Genomic DNA, 24,963 nt, shown 5'->3' with positions numbered 1-24,963 from the left:
ATATTGGTACTTAGCAGGTAGGTTGGAGTTTGGAATTGAAAGCAGCTTCCAAGATGTGGACTTTTGAGGCCCTGATTCTCCAAAAGTGCGTCCCGATTTTAGGCAGCTGTAGGCGTCCTACAGCTGTCTAATCAGCCAATCGGGATGCACGTTTTTTTAAAAAAATGCTCCCCAGGCAGGCCTGAAGGCGCCTCCGGGAGCCTAGGGAGACCCGTAAGACACCTAAGCTCGCCTAAGGGCCTTAGGCGGGCCTTAGGCGAACCTAGGTGGCCCTATGCGTCTCCCTAGTAGAGGAAGAAACCTTAAAATGTAGGCCAGCAAAATGCTGGTTTACATTGTAAGTAGACGCAGCCGCTATACTTATCACGACAAGGGATCTCTCTGCCGCTATAACTATAGCGGGCCGTGGCCTGTCCGATCAGATGCCCCCCCTCAGACACTACCGACCGCCCCCCCCCCCCGACACTACCAACCGCCCCCCCCCCCCCCCGACATTACCGATCTCCCTCCCACCCCGACACTACCGATCACTGGCAGGAGAGTGTCCAATCCCTCCTGCCCAAAGACGCACCCGAAGACGCACCCGCCCCCCCCGGTGCTAACAACCCTCAAACCTCCAAACTAACCTGTTCTTCAGGCCAGACGGTTCTTGCCCGTCCAGCCGGTAAGCCTGCCTCATCGAAATGAGGCGGGCTCCCCCTTCCCGGCCCATCCCGCCGAAGCCTAAGGCCTGATTGGCTCTAGAAGCCTGGACCAATCAGGCCTTAGGCATAGCGGGTCCGCCCATCCCCACTAAGTCTAAGGTCTGATTGGCCGTTCCTTGGACACCCGGAGGAGTCTTTGTCCTACTGCCCTGAGTCTCCCGCAGCGGCGGTTGAGTATTGTGTTGGCTGCATCGGGCAGGCACCTGCAGAGACGGACCCCCTGACGTCATTGGGTCCGTCTCCACAAATTACTTTAATTTCCATACCGCTGCTGCGGTTGCGGCCGCAGGGCGCGTCCCTTGGAGCAACGCGGAGCCGAGGAGCAGGAAATCAGGTTGTATAAATACTAGCTAGACTATGGGGAAGAGGAAGATTAAACCTAAGAGCTCAACACCTGCGTTATCTGGTCCCATGGACAGGCATTTGACATTTTCTAAGAACAATCCTCCACAAACTTTATCGGATATGACATCTCCCATATCGGGGGTATCATTGAGTCCCCTCGAAAGAACTCCCCCCCATTATCCAGTATCAGGTGATAGCAGGAAAGATATTCATGCTATTTCCACTGAATATGTGGTGCCCTCTACTCAGACAAGTAAACTAGCTTTCACTGAGATACCTAAACCACTTGATTTTTTCAAGTGTAGTAGAGGATCAACCACTGGCAGTGGAAGCACAGGATATTACCCTTAAAGATTTGTGGTTAGGTATATCTAGAGTTGAAGGGATTCTCAGAGAAACAGTGAAACGAACGTTAGACTTTTCACAATCTGTGTCTCAAAAATTTGAAAATGTGGACTCTAATTTGAATTGTTTGGATAAAAGATTAAATGTGGTTGAAACACAAAGTAATACACTTCAAGCTATCTCAGTATCTGCCGTTAAGGATTCTACGGTGTTACACTCAAAAATGGAAATGATGGAAAATGTTTATAGAGCGAGAAATCTCCGCTTGGTTAATTTCCCAGTAACTCATCTATTGTCTCCTGAAATTTTGTTAAGGAAATACTTTAAAGAAATACTGGGGTTACCCAATGCTGAAACTTTTCCAATAAATAATAATTATTATGTTCCGCAAAAGAAAATACAATCCGCCCAGGAGGTGGACCACCTGGTTACTAATGAAATAAATCTGACAGAGTTCTTGGAGGATAGTCAGGATGTGATCCAGAGTAGGTCCACTCTGGTAGTAACGTGTATGAGTGAGATAGACAAAATGTTAATAATGAAAACTTACTTTAAAAATAGGCTGACAAATTTTGTGGAGATTTGGTTCGGATTTTTCCTGATGTATTAAGAGCTACGCAATTTAGAAGGAAAGAATTTCTAAAATTAAAACCAAGGGTCTTAGCTCTTGATGCATCATACTATTTAAAATTTCCATGTAAATGACTTGTTAAATTACAAGACATTGAATATGTTTTTTTGGGATCCTATTCAATTGCAACAATTCTTATTAGCTCGAGAACAAAAATAAGCTTTATTTTCAACGTGTTTCATAACTGAGAATTAGGAGGAGGTAAGAGTCCCAGATAAATATGGAAGGGTCTAGATTCATGTGGATGAATCAAGTACCACTTCTTAGTTTTCCTTTTATTCTTTTTCGTAATTTGATTGGTGGCATGTCTTCTCACTTGTTGTGGGCTTTGAAAGGAATTTTGTTTATATGTATAATTACTGTTAATTATGTTAAGATCCTTTTTTTCCTTATATCATCTGATATTGTAACTATTAAATCTGCATAAATAAAAAAAAAGGAATGATAAAGAAGGGGATCACGAACAGATCAGAGAAGGTTATCATGCCGCTGTACCAGGCTATGGTGCACCCTCACCTGGAGTACTGCGTCCAGCACTGGTCGCCATACATGAAGAAGGACACGGTACTACTTGAAAGGGTCCAGAGAAGAGCGACTAAGATGATTAAAGGGCTGGAGGAGTTGCCATACAGCCAAAGATTAGAGAAACTGGGCCTCTTCTCCCTCAAACAGAGGAGACTGAGAGGGGACATGATCGAAACATTCAAGGTACTGAAGGGAATAGACTTGGTAGATAAGGACAGGTTGTTCACCCTCTCCAAGGTAGGGAGAACAAGAGGGCACTCTCTAAAATTGAAAGGGGATAGATTCCGTACGAACATAAGGAAGTTCTTCTGCATCCAGAGAGTGGTAGAAAACTGGAACGCTCTTCCGGAGTCTGTCATAGGGGAGAACACCCTCCAGGGATTCAAGACAAAGTTAGACAAGTTCCTGCTGAACCGGAACGTACGCAGGTAGGGCTAGTCACAATTAGGGCGCTGGTCTTTGACCAGAGGGCCACTGCGTGAGTGGACTGCTGGGCACGATGGACCACTGGTCTGACCCAGCAGCGGCAATTCTTATGTTTCCCATTTCCAGTGAAGGTCCCTTGATTCTAAGGCAGTACTTATGAGGATCTCGACTATTAAAATGCTTTTTATAGCCTGTTGTTTTCAAGGAGGGGTAGGTTCTATGTCTCAAGAGAAAAGGGGGTACACTTATAACAGAAGTGAGAAGCCCCACAAAGACATATTTTGTTAATGGCAACAGACATGCCTGTATCTGTTTATATAATTGGTTTCCGTACCAGTGGCCAAACTCTAAACTCTGCTCTGGAAAAGGTGCCTAAATGTACATGCATGCATTGAGAAAGACCTATGCATAGGTCACTGAAAAGTAGGTGCACTCTTTCCTTGTGTCTACATTTATGTAAGGATGTAGTCATACAAGTTTATTAAATCTCTCTTCTCCATGTAAAACTGTTTTACATGTGGAGAAAGCTTTATAACATAACCCCTGAGGGGGGGCAATTTTATAGCTGGGTGCCTCTTCTTAGGATCACTGATGCTGCCTTGTGAGAGCTTATTCTATAGCTAAAGACACAATTAAGGGCTCCTTTTACAAAGGTGCGTTAGGGGCTTAACGCGTGGAATAGTGCGCGCTAGCCGCTACCGTCTCCTTTTAAGCAGGTGGTAATTTTTCAGTTAGTGTGTGCTGATCTTGTGCGTGCGCTAAAAACGCTAGCGCACCTTAGTAAAAGGAGCCCTAAGTGAAAACACAACCATAGATCTATAAACACCCTTTCACCAAAAACAGTGTCATAGAAGCGCACTCAACTCCAATCAGTACACAAACCTCACAGCATGCACAAATAAATTCAAACTGAAAGGAGGAAAAAGCCTCAGAAAAACACTGTTCACCAGCTTATTCTACGAGAGCATCTGGGCTCAAGTAGTCCATTTTTTTGACTGCTGAGTTGTTCATGGTCTACAATATTAACTGGCCTACCTACATTTTTTACTGGTAATCTAAGTCTAGTCAGGCCAGTGGAGTTGCTCGGACACTAAGCAAGTATGTCCTAAACACCAAATTACAATGATCAGTATTCTGCTTAGTTTTTGACGGGTGCTTCCATCTTTGGGTTGTTGATGCTGCAAAACGTGTTGTTGTTGTTTTTTATTTTGACGATGTGTTTTAACTGCAGCACTGACACACCTAGCTATTACAAGATGGTCACATAAAAAATGTATGCATCTGCCAGTTTTCTGCCCTACTGTCAGTAAATAATATACTTTCAGCCTAAATTTGAAATTGTATTTGTGAGCTAAAATCTAAGTTTTGAGGTTTTGTAATAAAGATAATACAGATTTTGCTGATATGTTTTTCAAGTTAAGGCTCAGCCCTCATCCACAGAAGTCGGGTTCCGGACCGTAGTCCAGACTTTGAGTACTCCTGCGTTGTAGAATACTAGTGTAACCCAGCAATGGCTTTACATGTACATGAAAGAAAAATGCGGAGACCCAAGATCCACAGTGAAAACAATCCATCGATGAAAACAAAAACTGTGGATACAGATGTTCTGGAGATAATTTATTAAACACTGACATATAAAACCATGAAAATTCAATTTAAAAAGTACAATGATAAAAAAATACTGTGATAAAAATCCAACCGGACCCTACATGGTCCGTGTTTCGGCGAACACACCTTCCTCAGGGGTCCAATGGTTTGCAACCTCACATATAAAGAATTGGACTGAAACCAGTCTATTGTCTTTAAACATGTGAACAAAGAACACCGCATTTTTTTTGCTACTTCAGCTTGTCTGCGGTGATATTTGCTCACATGTTTAAAGACAATAGACTGTTTTCAGTCCAATTCTTTATATGTGAGGTTGCAAACCATTGGATCCCTGAGGAAGGTGTGTTTGCCGAAACACGGACCATGTAGGGTCCGGTTGGATTTTTATCACAGTATTTTTATCATTGTACTTTTTTAATTGAATTTTCATGGTTTTATATGTCATTGTTTAATAAATTATCTCCAGAACATCTGTATCCACAGTTTTTGTTTACATGTACATGCCCACAGTTAACACTAGCCATAGACCTGGCATAACTGCAGGTGCCTAAATGTGGCAAGACCATACGTAGCTTACGGTAGTCTGTGGCAGCATCACCTGTGCCCCTGTGAATGCCCTCTTTGCATGCCCTGAACACCAAACAGTAGAGGTAACCAATATGTCCTTTCGCTTTGCACGAGCATATTTTGCAATGCTACACTCCAAGGGCCTGATTCTGGAAACAGCACCTGCCACGGTAGGCACCTACAAAACAGGTGCCTATTGCGTGTCAAACACCGGTAGACGTCACTTCCAGAATCGTGTCTGTTTTATAGGTCTACATTTAAGGCATCTGACTCATGCCTATGGATGCCTATGGACACTTCCAGCATAAACCACACCTAATTCTGTCTTAGGCGTCCGTAGGTATGCCTGGACCAGGGGTGTCAAAGTCGGTCCTTGAGGGCCTCAATACAGTCAGGTATTCAGGATTTCCCCAATGAATATGCATTGAAAGCAGTGCATGCAAATAGATCTCATGCATATTCATTAGGGAAATCCTGAATACCCGACTGGATTGCGGCCCTCGACGACCGACTTTGACAGACGCCTGTGGCCTAGACGTTTCTACGTGCACGAACAATGCCTACATTATAGGCGTCCTTTGCCCCATCAATTTTTTTTTTTCTTTTTTTAAACGTGCATCCCGATTGGTCTGTTAGACGGCAGTAGTACACCTACCGCTACCTACAGTCTGGATGCCATTTTTAGAATCGGGCCCCAATTGTATAACATTTGTCCTAGCTTTCCTTTTGGGATAGGATTATTAGCTGTTCAGTCATAGATGTTGCAGATTCATTTGGACTCCTGATGCAGACAGTAATGCCGAAACACAGTCCGTGTTGAGTCCCACACAGAAATTGATTAGCATCGTTTGAAATAAAGACCTTTTGACTTTGGCGTGCTCACTATCTTTTTGTCACTTTGACATATTGGTTCTCTCCACTGTTTGGTGTTCTCGTGTTTTTTGTGGAGAACGTTTCTTCCTTTTAGTGTGGTACTTATGCTTGCCCTTACAGAATATCACTTCTTAGTTGCTTTGCTACCACATAGGTGCAAAAGTGTGCACTTAACCTGCAAAAATGCTGGAAGTCTGTGTATTTACATACCCAAGTGTACCCAGTTAAACCTTCTAGATTCTGTAAAGTTTCATGCCCATAATAGTGCTAGTTGTGCACCTAACTTAACTGTAAAATTAGAGGCCAATTGGCCTTAAGTGTTAATAGCCCTTAAGTGGCATTAATTAGTACTAATTGGCTCTAATTTATAATTATATGTGGAAGGGCACTTAGGCACCCAGGCTAAGTGGAAACACCGTTTAAATTGACTTTCAAGATGCCAGATTCGGGCCTCCATAGGTGCTTAATGGTGCTTGATGCCACTTTAGGCATGGCTAAAGCTAGATGTGGTGTTAGGCGCCATAAAGCGCCTATGGAGGCACAAGTCACGTCAAAGGTAGGTGCTGGAAATATAGGCCTGGAAAACTCTAGACTACATTTCCGGTGCCACCCTTGGCCAGAGGCACGATTCTCTAGCTGCCACGCAATTGGCATGCGATCGGCGGTGATTAGAGAATCCAGGCCATACTGCCTAAATACTATAGTACACAACTACAAAGGGAGCATGCAAGTGTGGGGGGGGATGTCTTTCAGCTGCATGCCGAAGTTGTAGAATACGGTCACAAGTGCAACTGCCGACTTTAGGCTCACTTACACCATGCCAAGCTGGTGTAAATGGTCATGCCAAAAGTTAGCCACACACATGCTGACTTATGCTCTATTCTATGATGGCAAGTTTGGGCTTTTACAGAATTGGTGGTTAGCCCCTAGTTTTTGGCACGCTTTCTAGAATCTACCCCCAAATGTCTAGCTGTAAAGCCAGGGCCTTCTCTGAAAGCTGGAGACGCCTTGGTTGGCACATTGCATTTTTTTGTTAAAATGGACACTGGTCCCTCAAGTGCAGTGGTCTCAAACTCAAACCCTTTGCAGGGCCACATTTTGGGTTTGTCGGTACTTGGAGGGCCTCAGACAAAATAGTTAATGTCTTACTAAAGAAATAACAATTTTGCATGAGGTAAAACTCTTTATAGTTTATAAATCTTTCCTTTTGGCTAAGTCTTAATAATAATATTGTCTTTATAGCTAAAGAGACATATGATCAAGAAACTCTTTTATTTTACTTTTGTGATTATGATAAACATACTGAGGGCCTCAAAATAGTACCTGGCGGGCCGCATGTGGCCCCCGGGCCGCATGTTTGAGACCACTGCTCAAGTGCTAATGAATAGAGCAGGGGAGGGGGTGAGTGTGTGGAGGAAGGTTCCTGGCTTTAAGCAGTTAATGGTTACTAAGTTTCCCTGTAATCCCAACCAAATGAAATATTACGTCTGTGTGACAGCCAACTGACATGCTCATGATTAATGGAAGCCCAGAGTATCCCCTTGGACAAAGAAATGATTTTACACTTGTGATATACAGTGCTGACATTAAACTTGTTCCATCTGGAAAATGACCTCTCTCTTGCTTTTTAATTCCCTCATGTAAGTTACCAAAAGTGGTGGTGGGGGGAGTGGAGAAGTAAGAAGGATCTTGATGAGGGTTTTTGGGGGTTTTGTTTTGTTTTGTTTTTTTACTTCTAATCTCTCACAAGTTGTGGTAGCTTATAGATTATCAGACAACAAACAGGAGAAACTGCCTTCACAATGGTGAGAAGCAAGAAACACCAAAGAAGGAGGCCAGTTGGTGCTCAATCCTATTTATTTGTAACAGTCTATTTACTTAAGGGAAGAAAACAATTTGGATAAATTTAAGAGCAAACTAAAAAGCTTTCTTTTTAAAGACGCATTTAATAATTAGAAAGCCCAACTAGGAGTTTCATTCCAATTCCATAATTTCTCTGAGATTCATTGTTTTTTTTCCCTTCCTTTCGTTTTTTTCCCATAAATTGTCTTCTTTTCTATCAATCAAATTGCATTTCTTTTCCCATCCTTTCCTCGGGTTTTATTATGGTTGTAAAGTTAGTCTTTAATATGTTTTGTAAGGTTTAGTTCTTTCTTTGTTTTGCTGCCCCCTCAATTTTGTAATTTTACTGATATGTTTATCGCTTAGAATTTTGAATAAGCGATTAATCAAATTTATAATAAATTTGAAACTTGTTACAAATAAATAGGATTGAGCACCAACTGGTCTTCTTCGTAGTGTTTCTTGCTTATAGATTATTGCAAATCTTAGTACAAAGATATGTAGGAGGTAATTTTATAAATTGGTGCCTAGACGTAGTCACCAGTTAAAGCCTCGTAAGTGCCAGTAATTGGTAGTTATGCATAACTGTACACCAGACACTATTTCATATGGTTTCAAGTTTATTCATAGCTTGATATACCAGCCATCACAGGTATCTGGTTGGTTTACAATAATAGGAATAATTTTTTAAAAAGAAAATATTTAAAATCACTTAAAAAGAATAAAAATTAAAATAAGAGTAGGGGGAATGTGGCCAAGACAAGAACGTAATTTGAACGGGTGGAAGAACAAGAGGAGAGAGAGGGAAGGGAGGATTTTAATTACATTGTATAAAATAAAAATAAAATGAAGAAGAGAGGGGAGGAATAGAACAAGAAGGGAAGGGGGATGTCGCTTCTTAAAAGCGATTCTCTATTTATTGGGGGGTTTTTTTTCCCATTTTTCCTTATTTTGGGTTCTCAATTGGAATTTTGATAGCCGTCTTTAAATAGAAACGTTTTAAGGTGCATTTTGAACTTTTTAAGGGAATTTTCAGAGCGGAGGTATGGTGGCATTGATTTCCAAAGCCAAGGCGCAACTGCGGAAAAAATGGTGTTTCTAGTATAGTATAAATCCTTGATTGAGGGGACTGTCAATAAGCTCTGATTAGTGGATCTAAGGGCCCTAGCAGGGGTATGTGGGATGAGATATTTGTCTAGAAAGGCAGGCAGGTGGGAGGTTCTAATTTTGAAGACGAGAAGGAGGATCTTATAAGTTGTTTTATGAGAGACTGGTAGCCAGCAACTGCAAAAGGAACATATACATCTGCAGAGCATGGGAACATCTTCAAGTGACGCAAGAAACCTATAGAATATTATCAGTTACACGCGTCACTTAGTGTATCCCATTACACCTACATTTTTCAAGGCAGTATTCAGAAGACACTAAGAGAGATTTCTTAGCAAACAATCTCAGGATTAAATTATGAAAATCCCTTATTGTTATCTATGACTTTGATATTTGTCTTCGATTGTGGCTTCTGATTCTTCTTGTACATTTGCCTTGATAGCACTGTAAGCTGAGCAGGAGACCTCCAACTGCATTGCTGCCAGTGAGCGGTGGTCCTTCAATATTGTGTTTTCAAGTTGCTATGGACAAGCAAGTTCCCTGCAGAGCTTGCCTGTCCTTATTGAAAATGTGATAGTAAAACAGTACCCCCCACTGGCAAGACTATGGGTGGAGGACTCCCACTTAGTTTAGAGGGAGCAGTGCTTGATAAGAGCTGCTTATGGAACATAATGGTATGATTCCTCTTAAGACACATATCATACATACAATTTTATTTGTATACCGCAATATACCGTGAAGTTCGATGCGGTTAACAAAACTTAACTAAAGACTGTACATAAGCGATGAAGATACAAATACACACGGCCTCTGAGCAAGACAAGATCAGTGTCAGATACAATCATGATAAATTAATACCAAAAAAAACCCCAAGTGAGTTAACAACCTGCGATAAGTTAGCTTGTAAACAACATACTGTGTATAGCATGTGCTCTGCTCATGCTCCTTATGTTTGGTCACATTTCTCTTATTCAACTGCTTTGGCTACACAATTTAGTTTTTCATAGGGGTCCTTTCACTAATGGTATACGATGAGAGTTGGTGGAGCGTGAAAGAAGAATCTCCTGTTAATTCTTAAATTGGGAGCCTCGACCCTGAAGAAAAAATGTAACATGGTATGTCGGTGGAAGCGCTCCCATGACTTATTCTAAGATAAGTCTTTCTTGTATAAGTTCTTATAAATATTTATTGGTGGTATGTTTGCACAAATAATTTAAAAGAAAAAAATATATATATAAAAAAGGATCCGGTGAAGAAAATGGCTCGTTTTCTCCTTATGTGAACTTTATACAAAAAGGATGAATAGCCAACTGAGGATTCTACAGAAAAAGCACTGTTATTTATTTAATGAAAGTAAGATTAACGTGATGAATTTATGAAATAATATAAGACTTTTACTGGGTTGCGAGTGTGTGAATTAGTTTGTTGTGTCTTCCCAGTTAAATATTAGCCAATTGAAAGTAGAGTATGAATGGTATACGATGGGCTTTTGCTAAATCCATTAGTGTTTTAAAAAGATAGATAGATATCGTGACTGTGAGCAGGAGGGCTGAGATGACAGTAGGGTGGGGGTGGAATTATTTAGTTATGTAATTTCCTCTGTACCGCCTGCAAGCCCAAATAAAGCTGGCACAGAATCGGCAGTTTCTCCATTCAGCTCCCTCCACCCTAAGAATCTAGGGGCTCCTTTCACGAAGGTGCACTAAGCGTTTTAGCACACGCACCGGATTAGCGCGCGCTAGCCGAAAATCTATCGCCTACTCAAAAGGCGGTAGCGGCTAGCGCACTTGGCAATTTAGCGCGCACTATTTTGCGTGTTAAGGCCCTGATGCGCCTTCGTAAAAGGAGCCCTAAAGCGACTACTTTAGCAGGTGCTATAAAATTACATTTTTTTAAAATCGCTTTGCTTGTTCCTTTTGCACTGTATAAAATCTTGGTTCATCAGGCTTCTGACAGTGTACCATATTCCAGCTGTTCATAGCTTGTGTCTTGTTATTAAGTGGTGATGGCTCAAACAGGCATAGACTAGCCCTGCTGCTGCTTCAATATCCAATTCTTGGTGTCTGTGATGCAGGATTTAAACAGTTGGAAATACAGTGTGTCCATCAGACAGATGCAGACATATTAAATCCAGAGTATTCTGCTCTTGTTTAGCGCATTAGAATGATTAATGTGTGGCGGTTTGAGTACAGGTTGAAAGCATTACCAGCAGACGTCCCATCAGTTGATGAGTGAAATCTTCAAAGTTTTATGTTGGGGTTTTTTTTCCTTGTGAATCTCTTCCTGTTGTTTCCATCCTCTCATCTTTTCCTCTTGTGGAGGTGTCGCCCACGCAGAGAGGGAAGTAGTGAAACCCTTAAAGAAACGGAGAAGCACTGAAAAACTCATTTGTTAAACACCATTTTTAATCAGCTGCTTTCCTTTTCCATCATCACGAGATAGCAGATCCTCTTTACAGCCTTTTCCTACTAATATAACTTAGGGTTGGAACAGATCACAAGTAGTTATCTAGTCCACACATGGCCAGCTTTTCAAATGACTGTAAGCATGATGGGCTATACCTAACCATTTCAAGCCAAATTTTGTTCAGCTTGCCCTTGGAATCTGTCCTGTGAGGATTCTAAAACAAAATACCCACTCAAATATTTAGCAAGAATCAAAACAAACAAAAAAAGCAAAAGAGGGAGGAAAAGGCCTCTGAAAAACGATTGGGCTCACTGGGGCTGATATTCAGACTAGCTCCCTCTGGCTGTTGGTGGCAAACACAGAAATTCAATGTTGGGGCTATATCCAGCCTGGCTGGCTAGGTCATAGCGACCAAAGATAAACCTGCTATTTAAGTGGGTCTATCTGGCCACTAAACTTAGCCAGTCAGCCAAGGAATATTGTTAAAAATAAAGCAGGTGCAGAACTCCAAAAAAGACTTGCAACAATGACCAATGTTTTGAACAATTGCATCAGAAAAGTTTCTAAACCACTATTCCCTCTAAGCCAGTGGTCTCAAACTCCAACCCTTTGCAGGGCCACATTTTAGATTTGTAGGTAATTGGAGGGCCTCAGAAAAAATAGTTAATGGCTTATTAAAGAAATGACAATTTTGCATGAGATAAAAACTCTGTATAGTTTATAAATATTTCCTTTTGGCTAAGTCTTAATAATAATATTGTCATTTATAGCTAAAGAGACATATGATCAAGAAACTTTTATTTTAGTTTTGTGATTATGATAAACATACCGAGGGCCTCAAAATAGGACCTGGCGAGTTTGAGACCACTGCTCTAAGCTGAGCAGGAGTTCACCATATAACATAACATCGTACTTATAAACCGCATAATCGTAAGTTCAATGTGGTGAACAAAAGATTAAAAATAACATAACCTAATGATGACTTAAATTAGTTCGCTAAATATTTTGAAAAAAGATGAGTCCCACCAAAAGGGGGTACTGTTTCACTCTCATATTTTAAATATTTATTTATTTTATTACTTATATACCACTTATATCCTAAATGGTTTCCATTCAGGTGCTTTATCATATTTCCCTATCTATCCCGGTAGGCTCAAAATCTAGGGCTCCTTTTACTAAGCTGGGCTAGCGGTTTTAGCGTGCGCTGCATTGCTGCGGAAGCTAGACGCTAACGCCACCATTGAGCTGGCGTTAGTTTTTACATGTAGCGCGGGGGGCAGCACGTGCTAAAAACGCTAGCGCACCTTGGTAAAAGGAGCCCCTAGTGTACCTGAGGCAATGAGGGGATTAAGTGACTTGCCCAGGATCACAAGGAGCAGCGAGGGATTTGAACCTACAGTCTCAGGGTGCTGAAGCTGTAGCTCTAACCCCTGTGCCACACACATCCCAAATAGTGAGGGATAGGCCAGCTATTCAGGACTCTAGGGAACCTGCCTCTCCCTAGTGATTGAAAATATAATATTGAGGTTCCGCTCCCCACTGGCAGCAATATAGTTGGAGGACTCCTGCTTAGCTTAGAAGGAACAATGTTGCTAACCAAACCCTTCAAGCAGGCACCAAACAACTCTATGGAAAAAAAAATGTTTGAAATTCGTGGTTTCGAAATGTCCCCGATACAGTCATTTGAAAAGCTGGCCTTTGTCAGGAGGATTTTGGGGGGGTTTGCACCTGCTTTATTAAGATGTCTGTTTTTGTTAAAAATTCAGTTATGAGGAATATTTAACATAACATAACTTTATTCTTCTATACCGCCATAATCAAACAATTTCTAGGCGGTTTACACAGAAGAAGGGTGGACAATCAGCGAAATACAGATAATGAAAATAGAGGAAGTTTCTTAAACATGGTCAATGTAAAATTTTGATTAACAGTAATATCCACATTTAGGAAATGAATTTATCAAACAACGCTGACTTAATTACTTTTCAAAATGCACTATAAGACAACATAACTCCACCAATAAAATTATCCCACCAGGACTGCTGCTTACTTGCTTGAAATGCAAGAGTCCTATCCAAAAAAGTCTTGCATCTGCAGTCAGTAATTTTTGGATAAGCAAATAGATTGGAATTCCTAGTTATCCTCGTTGAGCTGTATAACACAAAATGAGATAAAAGGTAAGTTGGGGCAAATCCCCAAACCAGCTTAAAACAGATGCAAGAAAATTTGAATGGTACTCGTGCCTCCACCGGGAGCCAATGTAGCAGTCGGTAGTAAGGACTAATATGGTCATTTAGAATCAACAGTTATAAGGAATATTTCAAATCAAGTTTTAAGGAAGGTTTTTTAGCCTGTGATTGAAAGACTTTGTGCTGATCATTTCTCTTCAAACTTTGTGCTGATCATTTCTCTGAGGCTTTTTACTTCATTCTTGTTGTTTAATTAGTTTGATGGGTTTGATTCTTGCTAAATATTTGAGTTGGTATTTTGGGGTTTTTTTGTTTTCAGTTCTTGTACATCCAACTCACCTATGCATTAGTTATTTAGGAGGGCTGCAGCTTTGATTATCTGGTTACTTTTAAGTCATCTAACACGAAGCCTCTTAAGTCAATATTCAGCACTTAAGTGGCCATGGGCTAGTACAGTGCATCACAAATGGTGAGCTGCAGCACACTAGTATGCTGCGGTGAGATTCGGAGTGTGCAGCGCCGGCTGACTGCAAGAGGCATGTCCTGTAAGCAGTCAGCTGACACACCTCGTCCTCCAGTACCCCCCTACCGGTGTAGTAATTGCAGGCTCAGGGCCCCATCTGGAGGGCCTCCGTACATGTGCAGACATGCGCATGATTTTGTCACATCGATGTCCGTACATTTCCAGATGCCCTCCTGCCGTGGCCACGAGTTTAGTGTGCTGCAGTTTTTAAAAGTTTGCGGGTCACTGGGCTTTTGGATACAAATAGGACAGAGTTTTTTTGCTGTCCTTTTTTTTTTTTTTTAATAAATCTTTATTGATTTTTCATTCCAAAACAATGCATTAAAATATACATATACGTATACACTTCCCCCTCCCCGTTCGCAGTTTCTGCACTCGCGATTTCACATAATCGTGATATTTTTGGGGGGAGGAGGAAACCCCCCCCCCCCATATTTTTTGCCTCCCCCCCGGCATCCCGGCCTTACCTGGTGGTCTAGCGGGCTTTTGGGGCAGGAGCGATCTTCCTACGCTCCTGCCCCGTGTAGATCGCCAATAGGAAATGGCTGCCTTGACCTCCACCGTAGTCTCGAGAAACTACGGAAACTCACAGCAGCCATTTTCTATTGGCGATCTGCATGGGGCAGGAGCGTAGGAAGATCGCTCCTGCCCCGAAAGCCCGCTAGACCACCAGGTAAGGCTGGGATGCCAGGTGAAGGCAGGAGGGAGGCGGGGGTGGGTCAGAGCCGGATATTCGTGGTATTTCCCTATTCGCGGTCCGGCTCTGCCCCTATCCCCTGCGAATAACGAGGGAGATGTGTAATTAACTTCAAAATTGCATTTACATCAATCATAGAAATACTTCAAAAACATTTCCCCTCCCTCCCACCCCAATACAAGAACAAAAACAAAATGCATTATTTCAGACATATAGTGGAAATCATATTGAACTTATTGATCAATGATAAAATCAAAATATAATACCCCTCTGCCCACCCACCCTCCCTGGATGTATAAATCAAATAAGAAATCAGGGGAATAATCCAGCTAATCATCATTGCTGTTTTATTTATGCGCTAAACCTGGCCACTTGAGGGTTAAATATCAACAGTTAAGCAGCCAAGTTTTGACTCTTCCCTCAGAATGCCCCCAAAATAAGCTGGCCACTTGAGGTAGGCGAATTTCAACAGCAATTAGCTGGTTAAATATTGTTGAAAATTAGCAGCTAGCCCCGACCAAGTGATTGAATCAGTCAGCAGCTGGCTAAATCACTTTGTCTATTAGCTGGTAGGTGTCTGCTTTGTAGAATTATAGGTGCATTGTTACAGAATTACCCTCATGGAGTCTGTTTGGGATCAGGGCTCAACTGAGTCAAATAGATTTAGGTTTTTAGTAGGTATTTTCTACTGAAACGTAGACTTGTAATAAGTACGTCTTTTATTCTGGGTACGGTTCTCGGCCAAAACAATAGCATTATGATTTTTAGTAAAGGTTGAGGGCGTTGGTGTCAGCTAAGACAGGTAATCTCAGAAAGAACATTAAAATATGAGGGAATTAGAAGATTTTAACCCTTATAATAATATTTCTACCAAATGTTTTCTCTCCTTTCTGGCTGGAGTAAAGAATAGAATGCTTCCAGTTTTGCTAAGGGAGGTTACGGGTGAAGGTAGGAGAAATGGAAAGAGAATCATGAAATGTGAGGCCTTTGAAGGGGCAGTAATGACAAGGAGAAAGAGGCCTTGAATTGCTGGGAGAATGAAGCTCTCTAAAGATTTCAGGCTCAGGCAGGGAGACCTCAGATTTTGATGCATTGTACAGTGCTTTGATTGATGTGCACTGTTTGATAGGTATAGCTTAAGGAATGCAGATGGGAGGGTGCTATGAAAACAACACCTAATGGATTTCTCAAATGTACAAGCATGCAGGCCAAAGGCAGGTGTCACGTTGAATGTTTTCCCCAGTGAAACCTGATCCATCATTCTTAACAGCAGTCTGGTATTCTTCCCATTCCTGTTCTGAGGGCCCCTTCGCCGGCTGACTCTTAGCTCTCAGGAATGCAGCTGGAGCTGAGGTTAGCACAGACAAATGGTTTTGCAGACCTAGTGAAGCTGATATTCATAAGATTTATCCAGCTGGCTTCAGGAGTTAAGCAGATAAATCTTTAGAAGGTCAGCAGGCTGGAATTTTTAAATTTTAACCGGTTAAGTGTAGGGGGAGTTGAGCATAAATCTGTTAACTTGATACCTTCATCTGGTTAATTTTAATTAGATTCCAAGATTTAAGCAGTTATCCTCCTCACATCTAGCCTCATTCTTCTGGAATGGATTGCCAGATAATTGTAGACAAGCCCTCTTATCTTAAATTTGAGGCTAGAATAAAGGCCTTCTCATGCTAAGCTTTAACCCCCTATCTTCTACTGGGGTTGGCAATTCTGTCTAAACCATTAGCCCGTTAGATTTCCCCCCTCACAGTTTTTCTGCTGCGCCTGCCTGTTGGATATCATTTCTCTTGTTTTCTTCCTGTTGTACATAGAGTTCCATTTTGATGATTCTGTTCACCACCTTGCTGTTTGCGTGAAAGGATTTTCACCAAATTAAACATTAAATAGGGTTATCATATCTGTGAAGACAAAAAAGAGGACCCATGGTCCTCGTTTTATTGGAAACCAATCAGTGTTGCCGTAGTCAGTTCTCACTAGGCTCTGGGCCAGCTGAGTTATGTGTTTGGGTATTCTCATTTGCACTAAAGTTCTCCATAGTTTATTGTGATCCACACAGTCAAAAGCTTTGCTGTAGTCAATGAAGCAAAGGTATAAGGGTTTTTGGTATTCTTTGCTCTTCTCTAATATCTATCTAACATTGACAATAATGGCTCTTGTTCTTTAACCTTTTCTGAAACTAGCTTCAATGGAAACCCTAAATTCCTTATTGTCCATAATAGACAGATGTCCTTAATAAACAGGAATCTTTACAATTTTTCATGGTTCAAAAATATTTAGCACTAACACCCTTTTACAAACTTACGTTAGGCTTTTATATCGCCGGCCATAGGGGTGTAAATGTAATGAGTGCTTGTTGAAACCCTGACGCAGAGCTGTTGCTAGCTCAAAACATAACATGATTGTGGTGGTTAGTTCTGAAATATGAGCAGCTAGCATGATTAGATAAGTGCTGATATGATAAAGGATTGTTTTTTTGTTTTTTTTGCACTTGTAGAAATGGTTTTTCTAAGTGATATATTTAGTAATGATATACATGAGAAGTTTTTGGGTGGATGATTATAATTTTGGAAGATAATAGATGAAGTCTATAGTATTGGGAACTAGCCCTTTGCCTCATATATGATTACCCCAGAAATGAATTGAAAGATACTTCTCTCTATTGATGAAAAGATATTTTTGTAAATGACTTGAAAATATTTGTGATATTTATTGGAAGTATTTTTGAAAACATTGTTTACAGCAGTGTTCTTCAACCTTTTTACACCTATGGACCGGTAGAAATAAAAGAATTATTATGTGGACCAGCATCAGTCTGCAGACCGGCGGTTGAAGAACACTGGGCCAGACCCCGTCCATCTCTACCCAATCTCCACCCCAGACTTCACTTCCATAATAGTACTAATTGTAACACTATTTTTTCCATTCATTTTTCATAGATACACACAATATAATCTTATTAACAACACATAATGGTTAACCACAAAATTAAACTACACAAAGCACACTGACAGCAGATGTAAATTCTCAAAATTGACATAGTTCAATCACTAAATTCCAAAATAAAATCATTCCCCCCTACCTTTGTTGTCTCCCTCCCTCCATGCTTTGCCTTACCTTCTGGCCTACTCACGCCTGGCCACTTTATGCGCCCCCGGTGTTATCTTCAGGCCGGCTCCCTCTTCTTCACTGATGCAGTGCACAAAGCTGTGGGCAGTGACTCCTTGTGCGTCCCGCACCTCATCTGGAAGCCAAGGCTTCCGGTCCAGGCGCAGGACATGCGTAGGAGCCACTGCCCGTGGTTTTGTGCACTGAATCAGTGAGGAAGAGGGAGCTGGCTCGAAGATAACTCCGCATCGATCACACCATGGACTAGCGGTTGAAGAACACTGTTTTGGGCCTGATGCACCGGCAGGAAATTTCTGTGGACCGGCAGTGGCCCATGGACCGGTGGTTGAAGAACATTGGTTTACAGTATCACATCTTTTTTGGATGTTTGGTTTTTACTTGATAAAGATGATCTAGATCAGTGTTCTTCAACCACCGGTCGGTGGACCAGTGGCGGTCCACAGAAATTTCCTGCCGGTCCACAGGGCCAGCACATGCATCAGGCCCAAAACAGTGTTCTTCAACCGCCGGTCCACGGTGCAATCAATGTGGCATTATCTTCAAGCCCGCTCCCTCTTCCTCACTGATTCACTGCACAAAGCCACAGGCAGTGGCTCCTATGCGCGTCCTATGCCTGAACCAGAAGCCTTCTCTCTGACTTTGCAACGCCAGAGGGAAGGCTTCCAGATGAGGCACAATTGTAGTTGTAGCTGATGCCCACAGCTTTGTGCACTGCATCAGTGAGGAAGAGGGAGCTGGCCTGAAGATAATACCGGGGGCGGTATAAAATGGCCAAGAGGGATCAGGCCAGAAGGTAAGGCATAGAATGGAGGGAGGGAGACAACAAAGGTAGGGGGGAATGATTTTATTTTTGAATTTAGTGATTGAATTATGTCAATTTTAAGAATTTACATCTGCTGTCAGTATGCTTTGTGTAGTTTAATTTTGTGGCCGATGCCGGTCCACAGAATAATTCTTTTGTTTCTGCCGGTCCATAGGTGTAAAAAGGTTGAAAAACACTGATCTAGATGTCAATGTGCTTTTATAAAATAGGCTCCCAGAAGCAGCGCCATAGTGTTGAAAGACTGATACACTTACACATACATCACAACTCTGTCTCATTCTGCTGAAACCATGTGGCACATGGATCAGTGCTTGCAGTTTTGTTGCCACATGTACTTACTTGTGTTTATACCACTGCACAGCTTTATCAAAGCCTTTCCCTTGTGTAAAATGGGCATTATACAAGGAAAAACCTTTATAAATGTACCCCCTTAGGGTCTCCCTCTCCTAGGAAGGTCATTCTTATCAACAATTTTAAAACCTGTCCCAGCATAAAGTGACCAGTTGTCTTTGGGATCCTGTCCCAAGCTTATACAGGGAAACTTATCCTGTTGGTTTATCTTTGCCTATGGGAATCAATAGTGCAGTAAATTCAAAGTGGAAACCCTGCTTCAATCATTGAGCTGTCTGAGACACTTCAGTCTAAGAGGTAGATCCATAGAAAAGCCCTTCTTTCACCATCTGGAGCAACAGTGGTGTGATTAGGGCTCAAGAGAAAGCCTAGACTACTGCAACTTGCTTCCCACAAGTCTTCTACTTAACCATTTCTCTCCCCTTCAATCCATTCAGAATTTTGCTGCACAACTTATATTCCGCCAGAGTCGCTATGCTCACATCACCCCGCTCCTCAAGTCACTTCCATTGGCTCCCGTTCCATTTCCACATTCAGTTCAAACTCCTCTTATTGACCTACAAGTGCATTCATTCTGCAGCTCCTCAATAACTCTCCCCTCACTATCTCTTCCTATACTCTTCCCTGGGAACTCTGTTCATCGGGCAAGTCTCTCCTGTTTGTGCCCTTCACCTCTACTACCAACTTCAGATTATGTTCCTTCTCTCTCACTGCACCATATGCCTGGAACAGACTGCCTGAGTCAGTACATCAAGCTGCGTCCCGGGCTGAATTCAAATCCAGGCTAAAAGCCACTTTTTTAAAGGTTGCTTTTAACTCTTTACTCCTACTTGCTTGTAAAGCACCCATGCCTGAGAAACTCTCTGACCCCCTACTTGTCCTGTCTGTTTGTTTGATTGCAAGCTCTACTTAGCAGGGGCTGTCTCTTGAATGTTTCAATGTACAGCACTGCGTACGTCTAGCAGCTCTATAGAAATAAGTAGTAGTAATAGAGAATATGCATGAGATAGGCTTGCATATCATGAAAGAAGTCCATGCAAATTTATTGCATGCATATTTAATGTATATCTTCTGAAAAACTTAGTGGCTGAGTATATCTGGAGAACTCTTATAAGTAGAAGAAGACACTATAAGAAGGAATATTCCCTTTCTCTGATGAGTTTTATAGACTGAATGTATAGGTCAGTATTGTCCTTTGTGTAGATATCTAGAGATAGTCTGAAGCTTTGACTCTTACTGTTCCACAGACCTTCAGGACTTCATGTTTGACATACAGCATGTGATTGAAGTGGATGAGGGTAACACGGCTGTGATTGCCTGTAATCTCCCTGAAAGCCACCCGAAGGCCCAGGTGCGCTACAGCGTCAAACAGGAATGGCTGGAGACCTCTAGAGGTGAGCAAGTGCCACTGGTACCCACGGCGCATTACAAGGCAGTTCATGTGGTTTTAATGTTGCTTCTCCAATGTACCATGTCTGACTATAGAGAGGTTAAGTGACCTGTTCAGGGTCAAGGAGTTGCTTGCAGGAAATGTAGTTCTGATTTCTGTAAGAAGATCCAGTTCACCGCATTGTTTTCATGGTGGGATGAGCCCAGGGACTGGCTCAGCTAGCTGGTAAAAATAATAGAGCTGGCCTGCAGCCTCAGTGTTGGTATGTTGATTTTGTTCACAGGGAGTATTGGTGTCACACTACACTACTGACTCTTCTTTATCACACGCAGGTAATTATCTTATCATGCCATCTGGGAACCTACAGATCGTCAATGCCACACAGGAGGATGAGGGGACCTATACATGTGCAGCCTATAACCCCGTGACAAAGGAAGTGAAAACCTCAGTTTCTAGTGACAGGCTACGCGTTCGACGTAAGATTCCTCTTTACCAGCAACCCTTCCTTGATCTCGTATTGTTGTCTTCTGCTGTCTTCTCCTCTTCCCTCACCAAAGTTGCACAATAATTTGGGCCAGACCCATTACTCAGCAGATGGAATTTTAAGTTATAGATATGACCAGTTTAATGTAAAGTTGCTTGATACTCAGCTTTACGATGTTTTACAATAAAATTTATATTCTTTATAGAACAAATAGTTGGTTATCCTGTGTAAGGTACTTACCAGCATCGTACAGATAGGGCTAGTTATCATTTAGGTCAGGGGCGGACAGTCTCTCCAGCAAATTCAAATTAACAAAACTTTTATATTATAGTCATGCAAATATATCTGAATAAATTTGAAAATCCATACCAGGGGGGTTAGAGTTGTTTTTCAGTATTTAGTCTGTTCCTGTCCTGATATCAGGAGCTTCATGGAGGTCACCTGGATAGATCTAAAACTTATTATTCTTGTAGCATTAGCTGCAGCCTTCATCTCTTCTGGTATCTCTCAGGCTCCACAGCAGAAGCAGCCAGGATCATTTATCCTCCCAAGACCCAGACAATCATAGTCACCAGGGGTCAGAGCCTTATCCTTGAGTGTGTGGCCAGCGGAATGCCACCTCCCCGCATCACCTGGGCCAAGGATGGGGCTGATGTTGTTGGCCACAATAAAACACGTTTTCTGCTCAGCAACCTCCTGATCGATGCCACCAGTGAAGAGGACTCCGGCACATACAGCTGCATGGCCAGTAATGGCATGGAGGAAGCTGGACCCGTCTTCATCTTCTATAACGTCCAGGTGTTTGGTAAGTGCTGAAGTTCTGTCACCTTCTCTTGTATAAGTCTGTGCTTCTTTCTAAAGTCTGAATTTCCCAATTCTGGTACCTGTATTAATCCTGTAGAAAATGAGGTACTGCATTGTATGAACTAATGTGAAAATAGATAGTTGATAATCCTTATGTTGGTCCAATAAGAGGTATCATTAGCTGCCAAACATTTTATTTTTCTGACTTGAAAATCTCTTTTTATCTTTTCCTTAACTAATAAATGCTCCAGAGAAGTTAATGCATTCCAGTGAGTCAATTGATAATGATTGTTGAAAGACCAGGACAGGAGATGGAGCTGTTATGGTCTACTGAATTCAGATTTATTTGGGTTTTCCAACTTCTGTCATCATTCTAGGACTTTCTGTTTTCAGATACAGTTTATGGAAAGGCCTATAAAACATAGCAGGCATAATGGCAGGTGCATGCATAGATTCCTTGAATTGTCCCAGAGGCTCAATTTGAACATGCTTGTACTTATTGCAGGGGATGGGAACTGCACTGATGGTCACATTGCATATGTATATTATTTGTAGAGGTAGGACTGTACTCACATTCTTACCTATGGGAAACACATAGGTGAAATTGATTTTAATTGTATTCCTTATTTCATATCTAATATTAGCAATAACCCAAAACAACAAACTCCTACTATAAATATACAGGAATATAGATAACAGTATAGTAGTTCATGACAACTATGATCAAAAGTCCACTGCATGCACATTGCCAAACAGCTCTTTAACATGCAAAGTTCAAAAAGTGGAGAAAAAGAGACCTCGGAGAAAGAATTATGCTCCTTACTTTCAGTACAAGTCCTGCAATGAAGCTAGCACAGTCATTGGTCTCTCAAAAAACTCCACAAAAATAAACCAACTCTTCTCAATTTCTTCAATAATAATAAATATGCAGTCAGGTATTTATCCTCATAGTTGCCAGGGACGATCAATCACAGGCAGAACATTCTGTTGCTGATATCCACTCCATAGAAAGATACAGGCAAGCCAACTATTCGGCCAGACCCGACAGTGGCCCTGTTTAACAAAATGCTATATCAAGGGTTCTGGCCATTTCATCTTCCAAAAAACAGCAACAAAGAGCTCATGGAAGGAAAATAGTCCTCTCAAAGACTCACCAGAGGCAGCGTTTAAATCTACAAGCCAGCCATGCTTTAAGACACATACCACTTCCGTTTTGCTGACACACACACACAGTGTTAAGCAATTAAAAAAAAAAAACCCCTCTGAAAAAACAAACAAGAAGCCAAACAAAAATTAAACCAATTCTGTGGGCTCATAAACCACTGGAGCAGCACTCTTCAAATTTTCCATGTGAAACCAGCTGCTTCAAATCGCCAACTTTGCAGGCTCTGAAGGATGATGTGATCAACATCCGACGCCCCTCTTTAGGCAAGTGTCAACATAAACCATCATAACTCATATTTTAATTTAAATAATCTTCTTAATTTCAAAAGAAAAAAAATAGAGAAAAAGTACCAATCAAACACAGTTAGAAAAAAATAATCGAACACTTAAAAAAGCATGCCACTCTATACTGCTGTTCAATCCTTGCAGAATGGTAGTATTTAATTATAAATCCACCTCTGCTCCATTTGCCATAGTTTCTTTTTGATATTTCCTCTTCTTATTTGAGTAGGCAAATGATCCAATATCCACCAGTGTAAGTCACTAAGTTTATGCTGAGCAGTCACACAATGAGGAACAAGAGGAAGTGTCAATCTTTTTCAAATCAAACAGCTCCTATGCTCAGTTAATTTGGTCTTTATAGCCCTAAAAGTCTGACCTATATACAAAAGTTGGCAAGGGCATACTAAGACATAAATCACATGAGTCAAATATCTGTCAGATATTGAGAATACAGTGGAACCTTGGTTTACGAGCATAATTCGTTCCAGAAGCATGCTCGTAAACCAAATTGCTCATATATCAAAGCGAGTTTCCCCATAGGAAGTATGAGAAACTTGCTTGATATCTTGAGATCTCGGAGAGAACGAGAGCCAGAAGGCCTTGAGCATGCGCTGATGCTCAAGGCCCAGCCCAGGCAAGAGGCGGGCTCTTTTCTTAAATGGCACCGGCATGCAGCAGATGGGGTAAGGAGCTTGTTTGGGTGGGCGGGCAGATGCTGCTTCCAGCATGGGAGTGCGATGCCAGTTCTCGGGCAGGGGGGGGGGGTGCGATGCCGGTTAGAGCGGAGGGGGGGGTGCTTGTTTATCGGGACATGCTCGTTTTATGAGTTAAGGTTTGCGGGAGTGTTTTGCTCGCCTTGCAATCCGCGTTACTCGCAAACCGAGGTTCCACTGTATGTCCTACATTTCAAAATTGGATGCTAGCACATACATGTATATGTATGCACATATGCATTCACATGCATAAAATGCGCCTAAGTGTTATTTTGTAACTACACAGGCAGGCACACAGTTACATGTGTAACTTAAAGTTACTCGTAAATCTCTGGAACATAGTGTAGACACACACACTGTCTGCTCTATGGCTGGCATCAAAGCTTGAGTCTGTATACTGTTGCAGAATTAGCTGCTTCTTGTGCCATTAGATCAGAGGTATAGCCAGTCCTCCAATTTTGTGTTTTTTTTTGGGGGGTGGGGCCCGAGATGGAATGAGGGGACAACATATTCCCTCCCCTCCCCGACCCTGCTCCCACCCCTGGTACATTAAAAATAATACCCAAGCATGCGCGAGGAGGCTTGGCAGCTGGAGGCACACCACTGACTTCTGGGTTACTGCAGCATGAAGAGGAGGGGAGCAGCTTGGAAGGGAATTTCTATGGATGGTGTGGCTTCGCCATTCCTGCCAGCCATTTAATGGGTGCAGTGTAGGTTTGGAGGGGGGCCTGAGCCAAAGGTGGTTGTGGGGCCTGGTCCCCAAGACATCCGTGCTACTTCGTTGGAGTTTTGATGAGGATGAGGTAGATAACACCTCATTTTAATCCAAGAGTTTCCTCCTATAGCTTTGGGCTTCCACCTTGTTTGGAACCAAAATGACAATCCAATGCCACACCACTGAAGGATTTTTTCCCACTCGTAAACCCCATCCTGCTCACTGAACCTAATCTTTTCTCTGACATTCAGCTGGGGCTCATGGACCAGGGGCCTTTCTGAAATTCTACAATTAGGCAACCTAAATCCAGCCATCCGTTA

At 41.9% G+C, this 24,963-nt stretch overlaps 1 protein-coding gene across 4 annotated transcripts in view; it reads left to right on the top strand.

Moving 5' to 3' along the window:
• Positions 1–24,963, top strand: part of BOC (BOC cell adhesion associated, oncogene regulated) — a 218,035-nt gene that overhangs the window by 155,646 nt on the left and 37,426 nt on the right. For all 4 annotated transcript variants that reach the window (XM_033942442.1, XM_033942440.1, XM_033942441.1 and 1 more), the window contains 3 exons: positions 20,339–20,485; positions 20,814–20,957; positions 21,477–21,770. In XM_033942442.1, the coding sequence (XP_033798333.1) occupies positions 20,339–20,485; positions 20,814–20,957; positions 21,477–21,770 (585 nt within the window). The remainder of the gene's footprint in view (positions 1–20,338; positions 20,486–20,813; positions 20,958–21,476; positions 21,771–24,963) is intronic.

The sequence above is a fragment of the Geotrypetes seraphini genome, chromosome 4, assembly GCF_902459505.1.
Source record: "Geotrypetes seraphini chromosome 4, aGeoSer1.1, whole genome shotgun sequence".
NCBI lineage: Eukaryota > Metazoa > Chordata > Amphibia > Gymnophiona > Dermophiidae > Geotrypetes > Geotrypetes seraphini.
This window is presented reverse-complemented; position numbering and strand designations above follow the sequence as displayed.